We start from the raw sequence: 19972 nt of genomic DNA, 5'->3' as shown, positions 1-19972 counted from the left end.
CAACTCCTTTTTTTTTTTAAATATTAGTATCAAATACTCTTGGTCTACAGTGTCATGGTGCCTAATGAGTTTAAATAATGTATCTTTTGTTTTGCTATTATGTAGCTAAAAAATAAACCAACACTTAAAGAATACACTCCTGAGGGCACATTAGTTCTTATTTACATTATATTTACCTTGGCTTTAGTGAAGTTCTGCAAGAATAGTCACTTTTACAAAAATAATTGCTCTTGATTGACTTCTCAGTGTCATCTAGTGAAAGGAAAGTCTGATTTCTTAGCAGATTTATATTATTAACGTGATAATTTCTGTCAGTTTCATTGAAAACAAGATCAAAATATTCTCATGTAACAACTTTCAAAATGAAGAAACTTGAAAAAAAATTTCAGACTTTTAATTTCTAATATCTTTTATAAAGTCTTACTTAGCTTATCAGAATTAATTAGGTGACATCTGGCATTGTTGGTGTTTTAATTTAGCAACTAGGTGGAGAATTTCATTTAGACATTTAGTAGTGTAACTCTGACCATGCACTGCTATATGGTTTTATGATTTTAATGTTTACAATTCAAAAGTTCTAAAGGAGAGCAAAAGAAAAAAATAATTTGTGTTTGAATATTACTGATTGCTAATGAATGATCTTGGGTCTTAAAAGAAGGGGATAGTGTAATAATGTTTATTCTATTCTAGAAAAGAGGAAAAAATTCTCTGAAGATGACATTTAATCGTGAACACTAATGGCCTTTCTACTGAAAATATACCTGGAAGTTCTGGCCCAGCTTTTTTTTTCTTTTTAGTGATATCAAATAGCCACTCTAACCATTTTATGCTGGTCATCAAATATCCCCATCAATAACATTTTAAGGTTTTTATCACTATCATTTCAAGCATATTTGATGAGTTATTAAGAATATTTATATCCAATTACTCATTTGCAGACCTATCCAGTTACCAAGTCTCCATAAATAATTATTTCATAAGCTATGAATGTACTCTTCTATACTTAATGTTTGAAATAAAGTATTCATGCAAATAGTTCTGGGATATTTCTCAATTTCATATTCAAAGTAACAAATCATGAATAATTAGTAGATGCTCTAATAATCGAAGTAGACACAATTATGATTCTCTCACCAATTTCTTTCTCCCCAAGATTGAAAGATATAACTAATATATTTTTAATGAGGCAATTGGATTACTAGGTATTTTATTATGAAATAAACAGTTGTGTTGATGTTTTATGTGTTTATTTTTAACCAAGAAAGTGTAGACTCAGATGTAAAAAAATGACATGCAATCTAATAAATTAAGAATCTTATAGATTCTTATTTTTCTATATTTATTGTTATTTCTTAAACATAATTCATAATTTCTCAAAATTTTTAGTAAGATTAGAGTTAAAAGTGGTATTTATCCTCAGTGTGACCTATTTTTACTTATAATTATTTTTTTAGAGGTGTTTGTTTTAATGCCTAGACCCTAATTTACTCAAATGTGGATGCCTTTAAAAGAACCCAAAGCATAACAAATTTCCATTAATAGCTAATAAAGAAGCTACCATGTTATAGTTCCAGCAAATTAAATCTATAAAATACACTTTCATTGATTAAGTTAATAAATATGTTAACATTACATTTGAATGTATTGTAACTCTCTGCTATATAAGAATTATTGTCTCATAATGGTGTGTTTCATTTAAATTCCATTATAGATTTATTGTAAAAGAATACTCATAGATAGACTTATTCTCCCTGATTTCTGTGAATATCAGCCAACCTCATCAGGATTGAGCTGTTTTTTATTAACTTTTCTGGAGTCTTGCATTTTGTTAATTTTAAAAGCTATCTCTAGCACATTGCACTATTAAAAAACAATCTAGCCTTGGGAAGACCAGAATTGAGTAAGCATGCATTTTAGGTTTTTAATGTCGGATAGTGGCCGGTCTATAAACACACTGTTACTGTATAGATTCATTAAACATTCACTCTCACAAAATATAATCTTTAAAACATTTCAGATGATGTCCACAAATTAAGCAAGTTTGGAAAAAAAGTGATTAAATCAAATCAAAGAATAAATTAAAAAATTGAAGCATGGATTCACTCAAATATTGTATTACAAAATCACATATGTGTATGCAGGTTGTGTATAATGTGTTCTTTGTCATTTGTAATATCTTTGATATGAATATACTTTTAAGATATAAGTATGTGTAACTGCTTTTAGATATGCAATTTAATACTGTGTGCAGAAGCTCCTTCTTTTGTAGCTAAAGTAAATATAGAACAAAAGTTAACTCAATTGGGAAGTTTCTGGGGTAGACAATATATTCAAGTGGCTTTCATGTCTCTAGTGGGGTAACATTTCTGATGGTTTGAAAATCAGCCCTGTAAATGTATATATAGAGAAGGTAGAACAGTCTTTCTCAGACGTGAACACCTCCTTAATAATAGTAAACACAATCTAAATTTTTAGAAGAAAATGATTGAAAGTTGAATAAATGCAACAAAGTTTTAAAAAATGCTCCTTTAAGATAATTAACCTAATGCTTTTCTCAACATTTTCTTATGTAACACCAAACATATTAATATATAAAGCAACTTTAGCTTACTCAAAACATGTAAATTGAATGGCTCTGCTTGAATTTACAATAATAGAATTTCTGATTATTCATTCAGACCTATCACTAATATACAAAGACAAAGTCACAGTACATTTTATAAATGTGATAAGTAATATTTTCATGATTATACTATGGAATAATGTGGAAGAAGACTAAAGTTTCCAAAATTGAATAATCTAGAAAAAGAGGAATTTCCAATTATCAGTTAGCAACAGCAACAACTAGAAAGTATATTTTTTGTTCCTTATTAGTAATTTCGCTCCAAATCGAGTTTTTAAACAACTTGTTAATTTTAATTCAAAATTTTCTTGAGTAAGTAATTATGATGGAATGCGTGTTTTCTGGATTTGTAAGATATACTCTTTTCTATTTATTGAAAGTTTCAATCTGTCATTGACAATCACTCAAAAACAGCACTTTCGTTTTTAAATGTGAACTAAGAGAAGTGAATCCAGTCTTCTCTGTGAATTGAAACTTGATCATAACTAAGAAAAAGGGAATCTTGAGTAATTTCTTAAGGAGCACTCTACATATTTTTTAAAATCATTCTTAAAACCCTTTTTGACTAAAGTATTTGTTTTAGCATCTTTCTCACCTTTGAGTGGAGACATAGCATATGGATTTACAAGCCTCCTTCTCCCCCCACACACACATTTTTGCAATATAGCTCTCCCGATTCGAGAACTTTCAGATCAAGGACAGATTATTGACATTTTAAATATATAACTATCTTTATAGTTTGGCTAAAAACGTAACACTGGTTATGTCTGAATAGTGACAAAACTGTGGGGAAAAATAACTTGGAGCATCCATGTTTTTTTCATAGAGTGAACACTAGGAGGTTTTATTTGTGTCTTTCATCCATCCATGAAATGCAGACATTTTAACACATCTCTTGTTTAACCAATTTGAAAGACAAAACAATAAATTACAATCATGCAAAGATAGGCCAGAATGAATATGAAAGATTACTCATGTCATTATTACTTTTTAAAACTATCCTTGACAGCTACTATTTAAGGAAATCAATTCTGATTTACAGTAAGAATCAGTAATCCAATATAAACTGCTGTGATTAACTATTAAAAATATTTCTTTCTCATCAATAATATTGAGTCACTAAGGTAAACAAAAGTTTAATCTAGTTTCACTTGATTCTTTCATCATAAAAGTGATAAAAAATTGACATGCTTTACTATCTTTCAGACATGGATTTGCTGAGGTCTAAACTGAAGATGAAAATTTATTTGCTGAGGATTTTAAATCAGATAATTATTAACCGTTCATTAAAAATTTATTTATTACCAAATTTTGGTCTCAATAAATCCTGTAATATTGATTTCTATGATTTTTATTCAGAAGGTTATTCCTGACAAGTTCAGACAAAATGACTTTAAAAATTACCACTAGCATGTACACAATATGCTGGGTATAGCTAATATTCAATTGTCTCTATATATCAGATATGGTAATGTCGTATTTATTCTTTCTTATAATATCCTTCAAAATCTGGTTCTTTTAATATAAAAACTCTCTTCAAGAGTATAGATTATTTTTTCATATACATTTACTTTGCTTTTCTTTTAAAATTTAGTCTCAAGTTCTTTATAACTTTCTGAGTTTGAAGACAGTTTGAGCTATTTTAGAAGTTAAAGTAATATATTGACAAGTGTGGTCCTTGAAAATATCAAATGTTCTCTAAATCGTATGCTGGGAAATAATGGGGAGAGCAGGTACTTATTGTTAGGAAAAAAGCTTACGTAGACAAGCTAGAATATATTACCAATACTAGGCATTGTAAGGCTAACTGCCATGTGAATATATGAGCCATCCCAGCATCTCTGGCCGCTGGGAAGACGTGCAAATGTTATTGCTAAAGAGACATTTTTTAATTAGAAACACCCAGAGTTCTGACATGCTTTTTTAGATGGTGGTTCAGAAGGCATTGGAGACCAGCGGATAAAGATTTAACTGTGTCATGCTGGATTGGTTTGCCTGTTGTAGATCAACTCTCTTGGTTGTTACTGTATTTTTGGTTCTTTTAAAAAAAGTTTATTGGATTTCTGATCAATGGTGTGCACTGGGGTAAACCTGGGGACTATAACAATGAAAAGATATAACAATTGCTCCTAAGGGGCTTACAGTGTTTTTGTTATTTGAAGTATGCTTTGTTTTAATTAATCCACTAAAGCAAATTTAATGCGTGACCACTCATTTTATTTTCACACATGTCCAACTTTGATATTGTAAATATAATTCTCTTTGAGAGAAGAGGGTTGTTAAATTCCTCAGTATAGAGATAGGTCAATAAAGAATGTATTTTCTATCCAGAGTATTAAAGGATAACTATTAAAAAGAAATGTAGGAACCAAGACAGTCCTGAAAATAAAGTCAGAACAATTCTCAGAGTGATGATTTAGTTGACATCTTATCGTGTTTTTTTTTTTTTTCCCAAAAACGTTAGCTTCTTTTTAATGGAAACATTTCCAATGGGTTATACCTTTCAACTTTTATTAATTAGAATTAACAAAAAAAAATCAGATTAACATTACAACAATTTACTTTACAATTTAATTTTCTTATTCCATTACATATTTATTGAAGGCCTTCTCTGTGCCAGGTTCTTTTTTTCAGATGCATTAATGAATAAAACACACAGATCTCTGCCTCATGTTGCATATACTAGAATTAAAGGAATATTGAATAATTACAAGAATTGTTATCCTGTGAATTGAATGATATCTATAACCAGGATTAGAAGATAAGTTTAGGAGTCCACTGACAACATTTATAACCACACTCTGTGAGGTTAAAAAAGTTTGAACATTTTCGTTCCCTTACAAATAGACACAAAGAACCTGAAGATTATTATTTTGAAATTTTAAAAGTTTTTCCTACGGCCTAAATAATCAGGACCTTTTTAAAAAACTTTTTAATAATTTTACTGAACTTTCTTTGAAAGTTCCTTAAATGTAATATTTCCTTTGTGTGTGACTTCAGAAGATACACTCCTATTTATATTTCTTAATATAATAACTTCTAATTGAATAGTTCATTTCATGGGGGCCGGCCCAGTGGCATAGCAGTTAAGTTCGTGAATTCCACGTCAGTGGCCGAGGGTTCACCAGTTCAGATCCTGGGCTCGGACTTAGTCACGACTCATCAAGCCGTGCTGAGGCAGCGTCCCACTATAAGAGCTACAACTCTACAACTATGATATACAACTATGTATTGGGGATTTGGGGAGAAAAAAGAAAAAGAGGAAGATTGGCAACAGATGTTAGCACAGGGCCAATCTTCCTCAAAAACTGAAAAAATAGTTCATTTCACCTTGTAGGCCTGGGTAACTCCAAGGTGAGTATTGGTCCTATTATGGATCAAGAGATTTATTGCCCATTTAGTTACCAAACTCCAAGATTTTTCAACTTCATTCCAGTATTATATCTTGTTCTTAGAATATATTAGTAAGCCTTTATGTACAGTGGTATAAATGCTTTTGCTAAACAACAAGTTAGTAATATACTTTCAGTTTTTACCTAGGATCATTAAAAAAAAAATTTTAAAAAGCATTTCTAAAGCTTTTGTAACTAAGGACATTGTTCATCAAGTCAGGGGCAAAATGTTTATTATCTTTGTACTTGCATAGATTTTCACACAGTATGTTTTTTTAATTAATTATTTCCTTAAATTCCCTTTAAATTGGCATTTATGTGACAAAATTCTTTTACTGACAAGAAATGTTTTCTTCTCCTCACAAACTACAGTGCTTTTTTTTTTTTATCAGACTATGCCAGAAAAAGCAGAATCAAATTGCCAGTTATAGCAACCATTTTACATCCAGATGCCTATAACCATTATTCTTTTTTTTTTTTAAAGAAATGGTTTGTTTGTTTTTTTTAATTTTTTTTTTTAATTTTTTTTTTGTGTGTGTGAGGAAGATCAGCCCTGAGCTAACATCCATGCTAATCCTCCTCTTTTTGCCGAGGAAGATTGGCTCTGAGCTAACATCTATCACCAATCCTCCTCCTTTTTTTTTTTTCCCCAAAGCCCCAGTAGATAGTTGTATGTCATAGTTGCACATCCTTCTAGTTGCTGCATGTGGGACGCGGCCTCAGCATGGCTGGAGAAGTGGTGCGTCGGTCCGCGCCCAGGATCCGAACCCGGGCCACCAGTAGCAGAGCGTGCGTACTTAACCACTAAGCCACCGGGCCAGCCCGGTAACCATTATTCTTACTTCATTCCTGTATGTAGATTATTTTAATCTTTATTTTAAAATGTCTTCTGTTTCACTGTTCTCACAGTCAAAGGTATTAATTATAATAAATTTTCTGAAGCATTCCTCATATTACTTTAAAATTAGATGTTGCAGTCTAAATATACTATTCTAAACGTGTTGCATCTGAACTTTAGTCTCTGATCACTTTCTTTACAAATTAAAATTAAGCTCAACTGGAATCTTACCCAAGTATTTTGTTATATGATCACTTTTGTTGAAGCACTGAGATATTTTACATTTAAAATATAAAGATAACACTGTTGACTCTTGAACTTTGGGCTTTTAAAAATAATTTCTGCTAGGTGCTGAACAGAATTAAGGAATGGGGCTCACTTCTCTTCATTTTTTCTAATCCGTTCTGCCATTAGGTAGTAGCATTTAACTTCCTCTTTATTGGTAGGACAAGATTGTATTGACAGGGTCAAGCAGGAGATTAGTTCCCTCTGCAGTATATAGTCCTCAGAGGAATACTCACCCTCATTAAGATGGAAAACACTTAAAGCTGTAATTCAGAGGCACTGTATTGCCTGATCAGCTAAAATAAATAACGAAAAGTACCCTCTGGAATACAGGCTTAACAGAGTTAAATGACTAGAAAAATTCACTTCTAAGGCCAGTCTTAACCTATACAATGTGATTTAGAACAAGGAAGCTGAGTTGTTTTCTTTTTTTTTTAAGAAGAAAAGTGAAAAAATACAATAGTCGTTCATTATTAACATATTAATATAATGGCAGTCTCTTTCACAGCGTACAGCCCGTAACAGCCCAAATAGCCCACAAAGTTAAAAAAAAAAAGGAATTCAATTCAGAGAAAATTCCAAAAACTTACTGTGTGCACGACGGTGTGTTAAGCATTAGGGGCCACAGGAATTACTAGAACATAATCCCTGCCAGCAAGGCCTTCATAATCTGGTCCTATGAACAAAGGTGTTAAAGAAGATAGTAGCATACTATCTAAGTGAAATTTTAGAAGATTTATGAGTAGAAATCCACCCAGTCTACAGTTATTTTAATAATTTTCAAACTGCCATATTCAAAAAGATTTAAAGTCATTATTAACCAGCCAGGACATTGTCTTTAAAATTCAAAAGGAATTGCTAATTCAAATAAGAGTGAATCCCCTTTTTTTTTATAATCCTGATTGGATAACCTCAGGTTTCTGTGATGCCTGGAGATGAGTGGTATTTTTTTGCATTAGGGATTATTATTACTTTTTAGCTTTTTATAAATTTGTTTTACTTTTTTGAGGGAAATAATTGAAAGAATTATCAATGCATAAGGAAAAGACAAACAATATTTGGTATAATTCCTAGATATATCTGGTGATAAATTGTATAACTAAAAGTCAGAATGACTTTATTCCCATTTCTACACATTACTGTTGATTTCAACAGATGCACACCCAGAGGCAAAGCAGCCATTTCTTAAACTTTTGGTGGAGTACAGGGAAAAAAGTGGCAAAATCCTACCTATTCATATGGAAAATGGCACACAGTATGTAACGTATGCAAGATTTTGTATCTTGATAAATTTCTTGACATCTTTATGTAATAAAATGCAAAGTTCTACTCCATTAGGAATTCTACTCTATTTAAAAATTCATTACCTCTAGGATCCAGCCCGGTGGAGTAGCAGTTAAGTTCATGCAATCTGCTTCGGCGGCCAGGGGTTCACGGAACTACACACCTCTCATCAGGCCATGCTGAGGCAGGATCCCGCGTAGAAGAACTAGAAAGACGTACAACTAGGATATACAACTATGTACTTGGGCTTAGGAGATTTAAAAAAAAAAAAAGGAAGATTGGTAACAGATGTTAGCTGAGGGCCAATCTTCCTCAAAAAAAAAAAAAATTCCAGGATGCCATCCATAAAGAAAAAAATTCATTACCTCTAAGTAAACAATGTCTACATTAAGTAAGAACAATTTTAAGACATTCGAAGTGTAAAAGTATAGATCATAACTGGTATTTAACTAAAACTGTAAATTAATACATACTTACTTTAGTAATGATAATATACTTTAGCAATGTATACTGAATATACTATACTTTAGTAATGATGTAAATTATTGAATAATGGAGCTCTCACTCTTTTATTAATTTGACTATATACTATACATAGGTCATGAACATTCAAAGATGAAAATCCATATGTATATGCATTTGGAAAATGATGCATTACGTTATCCATATATGTTTGAATATGTTCATCAACTTAATACTTGATTTTAACTGCTGTTCTAGAAAAGCAATGCCTTTAAAACTATTTTTCTTATATCCAGGGATCTTTCCTGAAATACAGTACTATAAAATATGTATATATGTTTTAGTTGTAGTTCTGAGTTTTCACAGTATTGTTCCTTAAAATAATACTTGTTAGAAATGATCCTCATATTCTTGTTATTATCTGGCGTGTTTGAGAACACAAGAAAACTGACCTTAATTAAAAATGTATTACTGCATTTCAGCAAAATATTAAAGTCATCTCATTCCGCAGAAATTTTATTATATCTCCCATTGTGAGCCACCAACTCTATTTTATGTGTGTTGGATAGTTTTTTTTTCTTTTAGTAATATTATAAAGCAATTTACAATAAGATTGAGTAATGAAGCTTATTGGATTAATCTTGCAATTTCTCTGATGGGAAGATAGGTAAATTAAATCAATTTGATTATGATTATACTTTTTAACCTGATAAATAACACATAATCTGAAAAAGTTAGTTTTCTGATTTTTTAGTTTATAGTAGGTCTTAAAAGATATTAAACTGAATCACATTTAGTGATTAAATTACTATACAGTATAATCTTCATTGAAAACATTAAATTATACGAAGCAGATATGCTTTGAAAACCCATAATATGAAAAACTATATTATAAAAACCCATAATATGTAGTTACTCAGATCACTTACATAGAATAGCCTGAGATAAAAATTTCCCATTTTAATTTTAACTTTATTTTCTGGTTCTGTTATTTATGTTTTCCATTTAAAAATTTTATTTTGTTCAAAAGCATTTCATTAAGTGACAAGAAAAATCCTAATAAATAACTTTCAATCTACAATCAGTTCTAATTAGGTTGTAGTGTCATGTAACAGGGAGAGCATGGTTTTCAATTTGGCTTCAAGATCACTGCCATTGAATCCTTGCTCTGCTGCATGTTTATTCACCTGATCCTCATTTATTCATTGAACCTCAGTGATTAAACAAGGAAATGATGATGATGTATATACCACATTGTGTTGCTGGGATGTGAAATAAGGAAATATTGGTAAAATGCTTGGCATATCAAAAGAGCTCCATAAACATTATTTTTGCTGTGAAGAAAATAAAAATGGCATATCATTTTCATCATCTGTGTCTTCTTTCTTCCTTATGGAGTTTGGAGGGCCTTCAGGTAAATTTATCCCTAATTTATCCCCCCGTTTCAAAGGGGGAGGATCAAGCTATTCAACTGCTATTTCTATATTATTATTCTTTAAATTCAAGAGTGACAACACAGTGTAACATTCACTATGCTCATTAGTGAGAAGAGGATTTATGTTTGTCTTTACCTGTGAACTCTGGTTCATTTGGTCTACCTTTAGAAACTATGAATAATAGAACATAAATGAAAAGCTTCTGAGTTTGCAACATTACATACCTGATCATGGTAATTCCTTATAATTGTACCTAAAGCTAAGAATTAATAAAAATGCTTTTATATCCTTGTTCATAACAATTTTTGAATATTAAGAATGCTTTGCTTTGATACTACTTGAAGATGTCATCCATGTTTATGATTTGGACACCAAATCATTATCTTAGATGTCCATTTTCCCCCTTTTTCAACTATCAAAACTACTGTCATCCTAAGGTATAGCTCAGATGCAAACTCATATGTAAATCTTTCTTTTTTTCTTTCCATGTAGAAAGAGTTCTCTTAATCTTGCCATCCATATCACTTTAATTACCTCAATTTAATTCTTATTTAATTACCACTTATTCATTCACTCAATCAATACTTTATTATTTTTTGGTAAATCCAAGAATATGTTAAATGTAACCTTTTGAGATTGACCTTTTTGCACTCAGCATAATGTCCTTGGGATCCACCGACATAGTTGCATATATCAATAATTTATTCCTTTGTATTTCTGAGCAGTATTCTATAGTATGGATGGACCAGTTTGTTTAATCATTCAACTGTTGAGACCCATTTTGTTTGTTCAAACCAATACTTATTAAGCAACTTTATTTCAGGCACTTTGCTAATTGTACTCAGTTGTCATTAAAATAGGAAAAAGTATTGTGCTCCTAAAACTAAGTCTAATTGGGGATGAGAGATATACGGGCAAACAGACAAAATATACAAACAAATATGCAGTGTAAATGTGCTATAATAGATGACGTAATGGGATCAGAAAGTATGACCAACCAACCTCGAAGAGTCACAGAAAGCTTTGTGGAGGAAGTGACAATCTAGTCTGAAGTTCAAGGAGAGGTTAGGGTTGGGCAGGTGAAGGGATCCAAGTGGAAATCGTAGTTCAGGTGAGAGTAAACTGCAGAAGCGAAGATCCTGAGGAGAGGGAGAAAGTGAGGAGAATTCAAGGAGTAAAATTATGACTGAAGTATAGTTGAAGTTTGGTTGATAATGGTGGTGGTACACACACAGCGGGGAGAGGTGGATGAAGAGTTAAGGAAGGGAGCATAATTTTATAAATTATTTTAAAGGGTTTGAATGTTATCCAGAGGGCAAAAGGCACAATTACATACATGGAGGTAAAGGAGTTGTATGTTCAGATTTAACTGTTTAGCAAGATAATTCTGTAGTGAAAAGAACAGACTGGAAAGAGCCACATGGATGTTAGAAAGATCAATTATGAAATTATTGTAGTGATCCAGAATAGAGGCGATGATGGTAGTGTTGGGGTACAGAATGACCCAGTCAAGTAAAGCGGGTGTGGAGAGAAAGTGATAGATTTGATTCTTAGGGGGAAGAATGCATAGAACTTGGAAACTGGTTGATATGTGCGATGAGTGAGAAGGTAGGGGAAAGTAGGATTCGGGTTTAAATATTTGAGTGAATGGAAGTATCCTTTATGAGATAAGGAAACCAGAAAGAAAAAATTTGGAGAATGTTGATTTTTAGTTGACAGAGGTATCAGTTTCCAACAGAGGCAGTGTATCCTGCCTTACTTATGGCCTTCCTCACTTAATTCTAAGTTTCTGAGGACAGAAGCAGTATGTTTAGTGATACCTATGGTCCACTTCCACCTCAAAACATATCAGAGTATTTTGCACATTATCGGTGATGAATAAGATTTACTCTTTTATTCTGGTTTTCTTTATTAGTGATTCAACCAAATAGAAATATAAACAATGAGTAACTATGTGGAAAAACTTTTGAAAATTTACAGTTAAAAATATATTTTAATTCTTCCATCATTTTTTTGCTTATATAATGTTATATTTAATGGATTTACTTAAGGACTATCATTTATTCCAACATATAATAAGGTAATTACCATATATTATACACTATATGATAATATAATATGCTATATGTTTTAATAGATTCTGGGACTATTATATATAAATATACTTATTTTACAATAATATAATGATTCTAATATTTATTCTGTAATACAATAATATATAGTCCGCTAAATCATTTGGAAAAATGTGGCTTTTATATAAAAACAATCGCTTTGGGAATTGGAGACTTTATTTTGAAGATTTAACTTTTTATATTTACAAAGTTTGATATTAGTGATTGTGAATGTTAAGGAGCTATTTCGTAGAGCTATATAGTAGTTGTTCAAGATGAGGAATTTGGAGAACAGGTGTATGGCCTTGAACAAATCATTCAGTTTTCTTTAGACCCTTGTTCCATACAAAAAAATTTATGAGATTGAGTGACAGAGAATAGAATATGTGGTAAAATATAAACAGTTGGTGAATCTAGCTGAAGAATATCTGTGTTTACAGTACTAGTCTCTCAACTTTTTTGTGGGTTTTATGTATTTCCAAATAAAAAAAATCTTTGACACAATTATTTATGAAACATTTTTGCATATGCAAGATCATAAGTGTGTTTTATTCCCTGAGAAAATATTTTGGACATATTAGCAGCAAAACTCAGTCCAAAAGCAGACATAGAAGAAATTATATAGCATGCGATGTTAATTGTTTAACAAATAGTAATCATTAGTATTTAACAACCAACTAGATATTGGATAATGAAATAATGTTGTCCAAAAGATGAGCCTTTATATGACCCACCAATCTAAAGGATATTAATTCTAAGTCAATGATTCATAATCTTTCTATCTTTGTAGTTTCAGCTAGAAATTCATTTTAATATTATAGGAAATACTTTATTTTGTAAATTTCAATATTTTATGAATTTTAAATACATATGATATGTCAATATTTTATGTAAAAGTAATGCACTGCCACCCTGGAATAGGATTACAGAGAGCTAGTGAAGAGGAACAGTTATATACTAGAATATATATATACACATATACATATATTACATAATATCCTATGTATTTATTATATATTATATGCATTAGCATATATTACTATATATGTAACATCCTTTTGGTGTGTTTTATTCTGCACAGATTACCAAACTGTTGGGTATTTGCAAACAATAAAGTTGCATGAGTTGATAATGTTCTCACTGAGTTTTATTTTGTGTGAAAGAATTTGTTACAAAGGTTGGCCTTGTACTAAATATCTATTTTTTAAACAGTGTGATATTTCAATATTTACTGCTTCCTTTTATTTTTTGAAAAGAAAAACTTAATAATTGAATACCAATTTTTATTAACCAGTACCACTTTCATTAGCACCACTTTAATGAAATACCACTTTTTTTTTAACATGAACTCATGCTTTTTGTTTTGTTTTTAATGTTTTGTCATTTTTTTTCCTTCAATCTCTTTTATTCTTCACAAAATACACCCTCACATGTTCTGGAAAATACTCTGCACTGACATTGTCATTTCCTTAGTTGGTCTCTTAGACACTTATTCAGGAATAGTAGTTTCAAGATCATTTTGCACTTTCCCCACACTCCTGGGAGTGAAATTGATGAATTCTCTTATTAGTTTAATAATTTTTACTTTCTTTCGTTGGACCTCCTGATTTCGCTTCCTTGGCAATACCAGAAAGTTTAGCTGTTTATTTCAGTAGTGACCTCCAAATGTCCTGAAAGGCATTCTATTCACTACTTTTGTCATTGACAATCTGTATTATAAAGTTATTTCTCACACAAGGGTAGAAATGGTTATTAATCCAAACCAAATAAAGGAACTAATTCAGGCCATTTAGTAATAATGAAAAAATTAGTATTCATATGCAAGGGTGATTCAAATGTGCATTTACCTGCTTTTGTGACAAACTAGGTGAATGAATTCCTTTTGTTTAATGAATATTGAGACTAATGGCCACTGTTCTAATGATCTGTGGAATTGTACATCCTTGCCTTAATGTAATCTAACACTGCTTTTCTTTCTGTTTTGTAACTCTTCAAGGCAATTTCTCAAAGACACCTTCAGTGGAACCGTTAGGTATCATACTTTGGTTGTTGTACATCTCTTTAAAAAGATCTTGTAAATATAATGATTTCAAGAGATCCCCAAAATTAACTTAAATATTTCGATATGCTAATAAACTATTCTTTCAGAAAAACTCATTTCTGAACAGAGGTGGGAACATGTACCCAAATTAGAAGTAGAAAAAACAGAAACAAAACCTAATACTAACATTTTTAGGTACATCGTCTACATACAATTTAAGAAAACCTTTCTGTCTTCCTATGTGTTAGATCAGGGAGTATGAAGACCATGAAACATCTTCAACACGTTTAGTAAAGAAAAGAATAAAAACAATGGTTCTGGGTAATTATATATTGAAAAATTACAAAATTTTAGAACAGGACTTTATTTTTTTTTTTAAAGTTTAGGTTTTTTTTTTTTAATAATTTTTTTATTTTTCTTCCCCCAAAGCCCCAGTAGATAGTTGTATGTCATAGCTTCACATCCTTCTAGTTGCTCTATGTGGGACGCGGACTCAGCATGGCCAGAGAAGCGGTGCGGCGGTGGGCACCCAGGATCCGAACCTGGGCCGCCAGCAGTGGAGCGTGCACACTTAACTGCTAAGCCACGGGGCCGGCCCTAGAATAGGACTTTAAATGCCATCTAGGTCAATCGTATCCTGTTTTTATAACACGTGTGTCTTATAAAGATATGTACTTGAGCACACAGTTCGGTTCAATTTTGTGGTATAGAATTACATGATTTCACACCAATATGGAATATGTTTTGAAACACTCCTAATGTCCTTACCACATACTAGGCACTATCCTAGGTGCTTTACATATGACAACTTTTTTGTAACAATGATTAAATGTTGCTAGCTTGAATATATTTGATCAGCAGAATAAAAAAGTGTTTAACAAAGATAAGAGATATTTACTAGTCATAGGGGGATTATACCATACCATTACACATAATAATAGTTCTTAGTTTATGAATATAAATGAAATACATTAATTTTCAGATAGTAAATGGTATAATTTCCCATATAAGAAAAACAATATGTAAAAAATATCTATTTTCTGCATCAGATTTGGAAGCTATGAGTTGAATCATCTGACAATGCTACATTTATACAAATAATTGATGGGGATCCAGAATCTCCCAACTTCTATTCCAAAATCTTCCTGTTATATTATGTGATCCTTTCTTATGATAAATTAAAATGTCTTCACTTGTAAGACTTATGTTGTTTACAAAAGAGGGCTTTCTTTACTCACCACAGTGGAACAACATTGGGAGAACACATAGTATGTGGGTATTGATCTTGTTAATTGTGTAGTGGGTAAGACTGAATCTGGTGACCTAGGTCTGTCATGTTGTCTGACCTGCTGTTTTGAGATACTTCGTAGCTACAAAGTTATTTTTGTATACCTCTCATACATAAATAGTTTAGGATTAAATTATGAATTATAGGGTTATAACTAGAAAGCAAACTAAAACTATCATTTGCCTTATCCAAACACCAGAGAAATATAGCAACTACTATAATTAAAATATTTTACTTAATACTGTGCATTTTGATTGCTTTCTAAAAAGATTTTGCTGACTAAAAACTCTCACAACCCCAACTTTCTGATTAGCCAGTTCTGCACAGTTCTATGTGCTATAAATAATACTATTAGAAAAGATTGGTGAGGGTGGAAAATAAAATTGAATTTAAATATTTGTAGAACATTTTGCGTAGCATATAGACATTGCATTGGCTGCTTTGTGTAAAGTCATTTATACTATACTACATTGGGATTACACTCTTGTTAATTTCGAATGCTTATAAATTAATGTATGTGGTTTCAGAGTTTATGTGTAATCTACATTGTCTTAGTTTATGTGTGTATATGATTTTTGTAGGTATGCCTATTTATCTCATGAGTAAGACAGAGATGCACATTTAAATCTTTTTAAGTTCCTAGAAATAATTTAATTATGATTCTGTTTAAATACTCAGAGAAGTTTGTCCCTAGAGGAATAATGGGAAAATATATCTGAGCAAATACACACACCTCCACTCCCATCCACCCCTACACACATCCATCCATCCATCTATTTATATATAGAGATAGATAGATAGATACACACACACACACAGACATAAACACAATTTTTTATTTACTTTTGTATTCTTAAATCCACAGTTTTATTCCATCCAAGTTTATGTATAATATGGAAATAACTACTTGTATATTTTTAATTCATTTTTAAAGCATTTTTCAAAATAACTGAAGTCCACAATAAAATACACCTAGTATTACAATTTATAACACAATTTATGAAATAATTAAACATATTCAATATTTATTTTGAAAGTGTTCGATGTTATGAAAAACAAAAAAAGAATTATTAGTCGAGTCTTCTGATTGTTGCTCCATAAGGCTTTAATGATGCTCTGTATGACAGTGTCATGACAAGGCCTCTTATGACTCAGTGACTTATTTTCCAATAAATACGAAAAGACACACAGTTTGAAAGATATACAGCTTTGAAAAAAAGATATCATTTTGGTTTACTTATTGTTCACTTTTGTTATCCTCTAATGTAAAACAATGATGTTAGATTAAAAAAAAAGGGACTAGCCACCTCAGCCCCTGAATTGCTAGCAGAGAATCTTCTAGGGCTAACTAATTGCCTGTGTATTTTGTCTAGGTGTTGAGGGAAAGCTAAGAGAATGAAGGCTCTAAGTCCCCAGTGGAAGCATGATATGGCGGAGCAGAGCTGGTGCTGAATTGTTCTCTCTGATGGCTCTATGGGAGTGGATAGCCCTGAGTCTTCATTGCTGGGTTTTAGCGGTTGCTGCTGTTTCGGATCAGCATGCTACAAGCCCCTTCGACTGGCTCCTCTCTGATAAGGGACCCTTCCATCGCTCACAGGAATACACAGATTTTGTGGACAGAAGCCGACAGGGATTTAGCACAAGATACAAGATATACAGGTATGAAGCAAAGGGAAAGCAAATACAGAGATATCTTCCTTGAAGGCTGTGTATAAATAAGTTTCTCTAAGGGAAAGTTTCAGATGGGAAAGGGTTATCCTTAGAAGGGTTATTATTTACCATTCACCATAGTAATGTTTTCTTGTTATTTGAAAGTATTTCTTGTAGATGTAACAAATTACAGAAAAACTAGATAATGGTGACCACTTGTGCATCACTCCCAAATTCTAGAATGCTACATTGCCTTAAAGTAAATACCAATTAACTTGGAGACTGAGTTTATCATTTTAAATAGCCAACATTTTTAAATGAATTTTCTTGAATGGCATTTCTACCTTATACGAGCTATGTTACCTTTTTTAGCTTAAATGGAAATGGTATCTTCTACTAGTCACGGAGAAGTTGAGTCACCTCATCCTTTTTGACCTAAAAGGTAATTGTACATTCAGAAGCTGGAGGAAATGGCAGTGTAATAAAAAGAAATAGCAGATAAATAGGACATGATAGCGAAGGCCAAGGAAAAGGAGGAGATTGAGATATGTGGCCTTGAACTTTTACTGCTTTTCTATATTTGAAACTAAGTCAGTCACACAAAAGGAGTCGTATATTAAATCCAAGAGATTACTGGCCCCTCCCAAGCCCAGGGAATCCATTAACTAGGGAAATGTACAAGTGGTTGCCTGAATGGATTAGATTGTATTGATCTATGCCATAAAGAATGTTTTATGTAAAGTTATCAGTTTGGTTTGTTTCTTCATGACTGGAGTTTACAATTCCCAGTGATTGGTTTCGCGTTTATGCAGAAGCACAACTTAGTTTTGTATTTTTGTGTCTGTATCTATGTAGATCCTGTTATATAAATATTTTATTTTATGTTGTGTGTGCACCAGAGGGCACTGTGCTTCTGGTCTATATGTAGTCTTTTATACAGCATTGTGAGAAATTTATAAATCCTATCAGCAATGCGTATTTACAGAAGAGACTAAGGGTACTGAACAAGTTCCATGAAGCATCACACAATTATTGCTGTGTTATTGTTGTTGTTTTATAGAAATTTCTTAGTCCAGGCAGCTGGAGCTACAAAAAGACTTTTTCTAATTTTTAAAAAAATGAAATGACAAATATTAAAGATTTTCTTTCTGAAATGCAGCAGGAAATAGTCAATATATTATGGTTCTGGCTGTATTCCTTTTCCACGTGTTTGTTGGTTTAGCCAGCATTCCTTCACAAATTGTGTGAAGCCACTCAAACTTAAGATTATGAGAACGTCTTATATTTCAGCATTTTGCAAGAAGATTTCTAACAGTCTGTCAAGCAAACTGATGCCAGAGCATGTCTCCATGACTTATGGCGTCTCTACTGGGAGATCTGAGGTGCTGTCTTGTGTGTGATTGTTGTGGTTTGGCTTACCAGTTGATCAGCTGTGAGTTGCAAACATGGCTTGACATGTTTTTAGAGGTTCTAGTCTGAATGAAAGAGGCATTATTTGGATCACCATAGTGAAAGGTAATGAAAACCAATGCCTTCAGAATTGTTTGCAAGGCTCATGGATTCCTTTTAGTCCACATGGGACTCTACTCCTAAAGACCTTCGTTAGCCCCATACTCCTCATCCTTCCTATGTCTTTACCTTTGTGGCTTGAATAAACATGTATGGAAATTGTCTATTTATAAACAATGAAATAAAGTGTCCCTGTACCCCTGCCTAGACCAGGCTGTAACTTCTTACGCCACCTTTGAAACCCTGTCTACTGACGCTATGATCATTGACGGTTGCTATAAAATGAACAATATAATATATTCAGGAGGATTCCTTTTGTCTTGACACAGTGAGATATTTCATTTGTCCAACTAGTATTTCCCTAAATTTCGGAGAACGCTATCCTGTCCATTTGGTGTAATGGATCTGAGTTTTTCCTGGTGAAGTTAACCTCATTTTTGAGATATTAGAGTATTTCATATCCAAGGATTAGAACGGCTTTCTGTTTTTTGTTTTTACTTTTATTTTAGTATTTGTCTTAAAAATATAATTATTAGAGACTTTATTTTTCACAAATATTTGCCCCAAAATACAGAATTTGTGAATTTTTAAGACACATAGATGGAAAAATCAATCTTTTTCCATATTAATCACTAGATTTATCATTTTAAAAGACCACATCATTTTGAAAAGTGATCAGCTGATTCTACTAGTGCTTTTTATTACTATCATTATCTTCTTCATGCAGAGTATTGCATTGACATAGTTTCTGAAAGGCATTAGTTATGAATGTAGAACATATTAAGCCTGTTAAAATAATTAGGTCAAATCTCTTTCAGTTGTCTCTTCATTTTATCTCCTCTCCAGCAACATATTTTTCTTTTCACCTCAAATATAGAACAGCAAGATCATAACCATGGTACATTACTAGGATCATTGCCAGGGCTTAAAGAAAAAAGAAGTGCCATTTGTTTTTGATAGGGTACATTTTTGTCAACTTAAAGAGACATATTTGTATTTTTAAAGTAAAGTGTATTATAAATATTTTTAGGTTTTTTTCTACATTATAACTTA

The 19972-nt window shown here is 31.8% G+C and overlaps 1 protein-coding gene across 1 annotated transcript in view; it reads left to right on the top strand.

Annotated features, from left to right (window-relative positions):
* Positions 1-19972, top strand: part of BRINP3 (BMP/retinoic acid inducible neural specific 3) — a 387516-nt gene that overhangs the window by 2678 nt on the left and 364866 nt on the right. Inside the window, exon 2 of the mRNA XM_058533704.1 lies at positions 17134-17419. Coding sequence (XP_058389687.1) covers positions 17184-17419 — 236 coding nt within the window. The 5' untranslated portion in view covers positions 17134-17183. The remainder of the gene's footprint in view (positions 1-17133; positions 17420-19972) is intronic.

This window comes from Diceros bicornis, chromosome 38, assembly GCF_020826845.1.
Source record: "Diceros bicornis minor isolate mBicDic1 chromosome 38, mDicBic1.mat.cur, whole genome shotgun sequence".
NCBI classification, from domain to species: Eukaryota; Metazoa; Chordata; class Mammalia; order Perissodactyla; family Rhinocerotidae; genus Diceros; species Diceros bicornis.
Note: the sequence above shows the minus strand (reverse complement) of the source record. Positions and strands in the feature narration are given on the sequence as shown.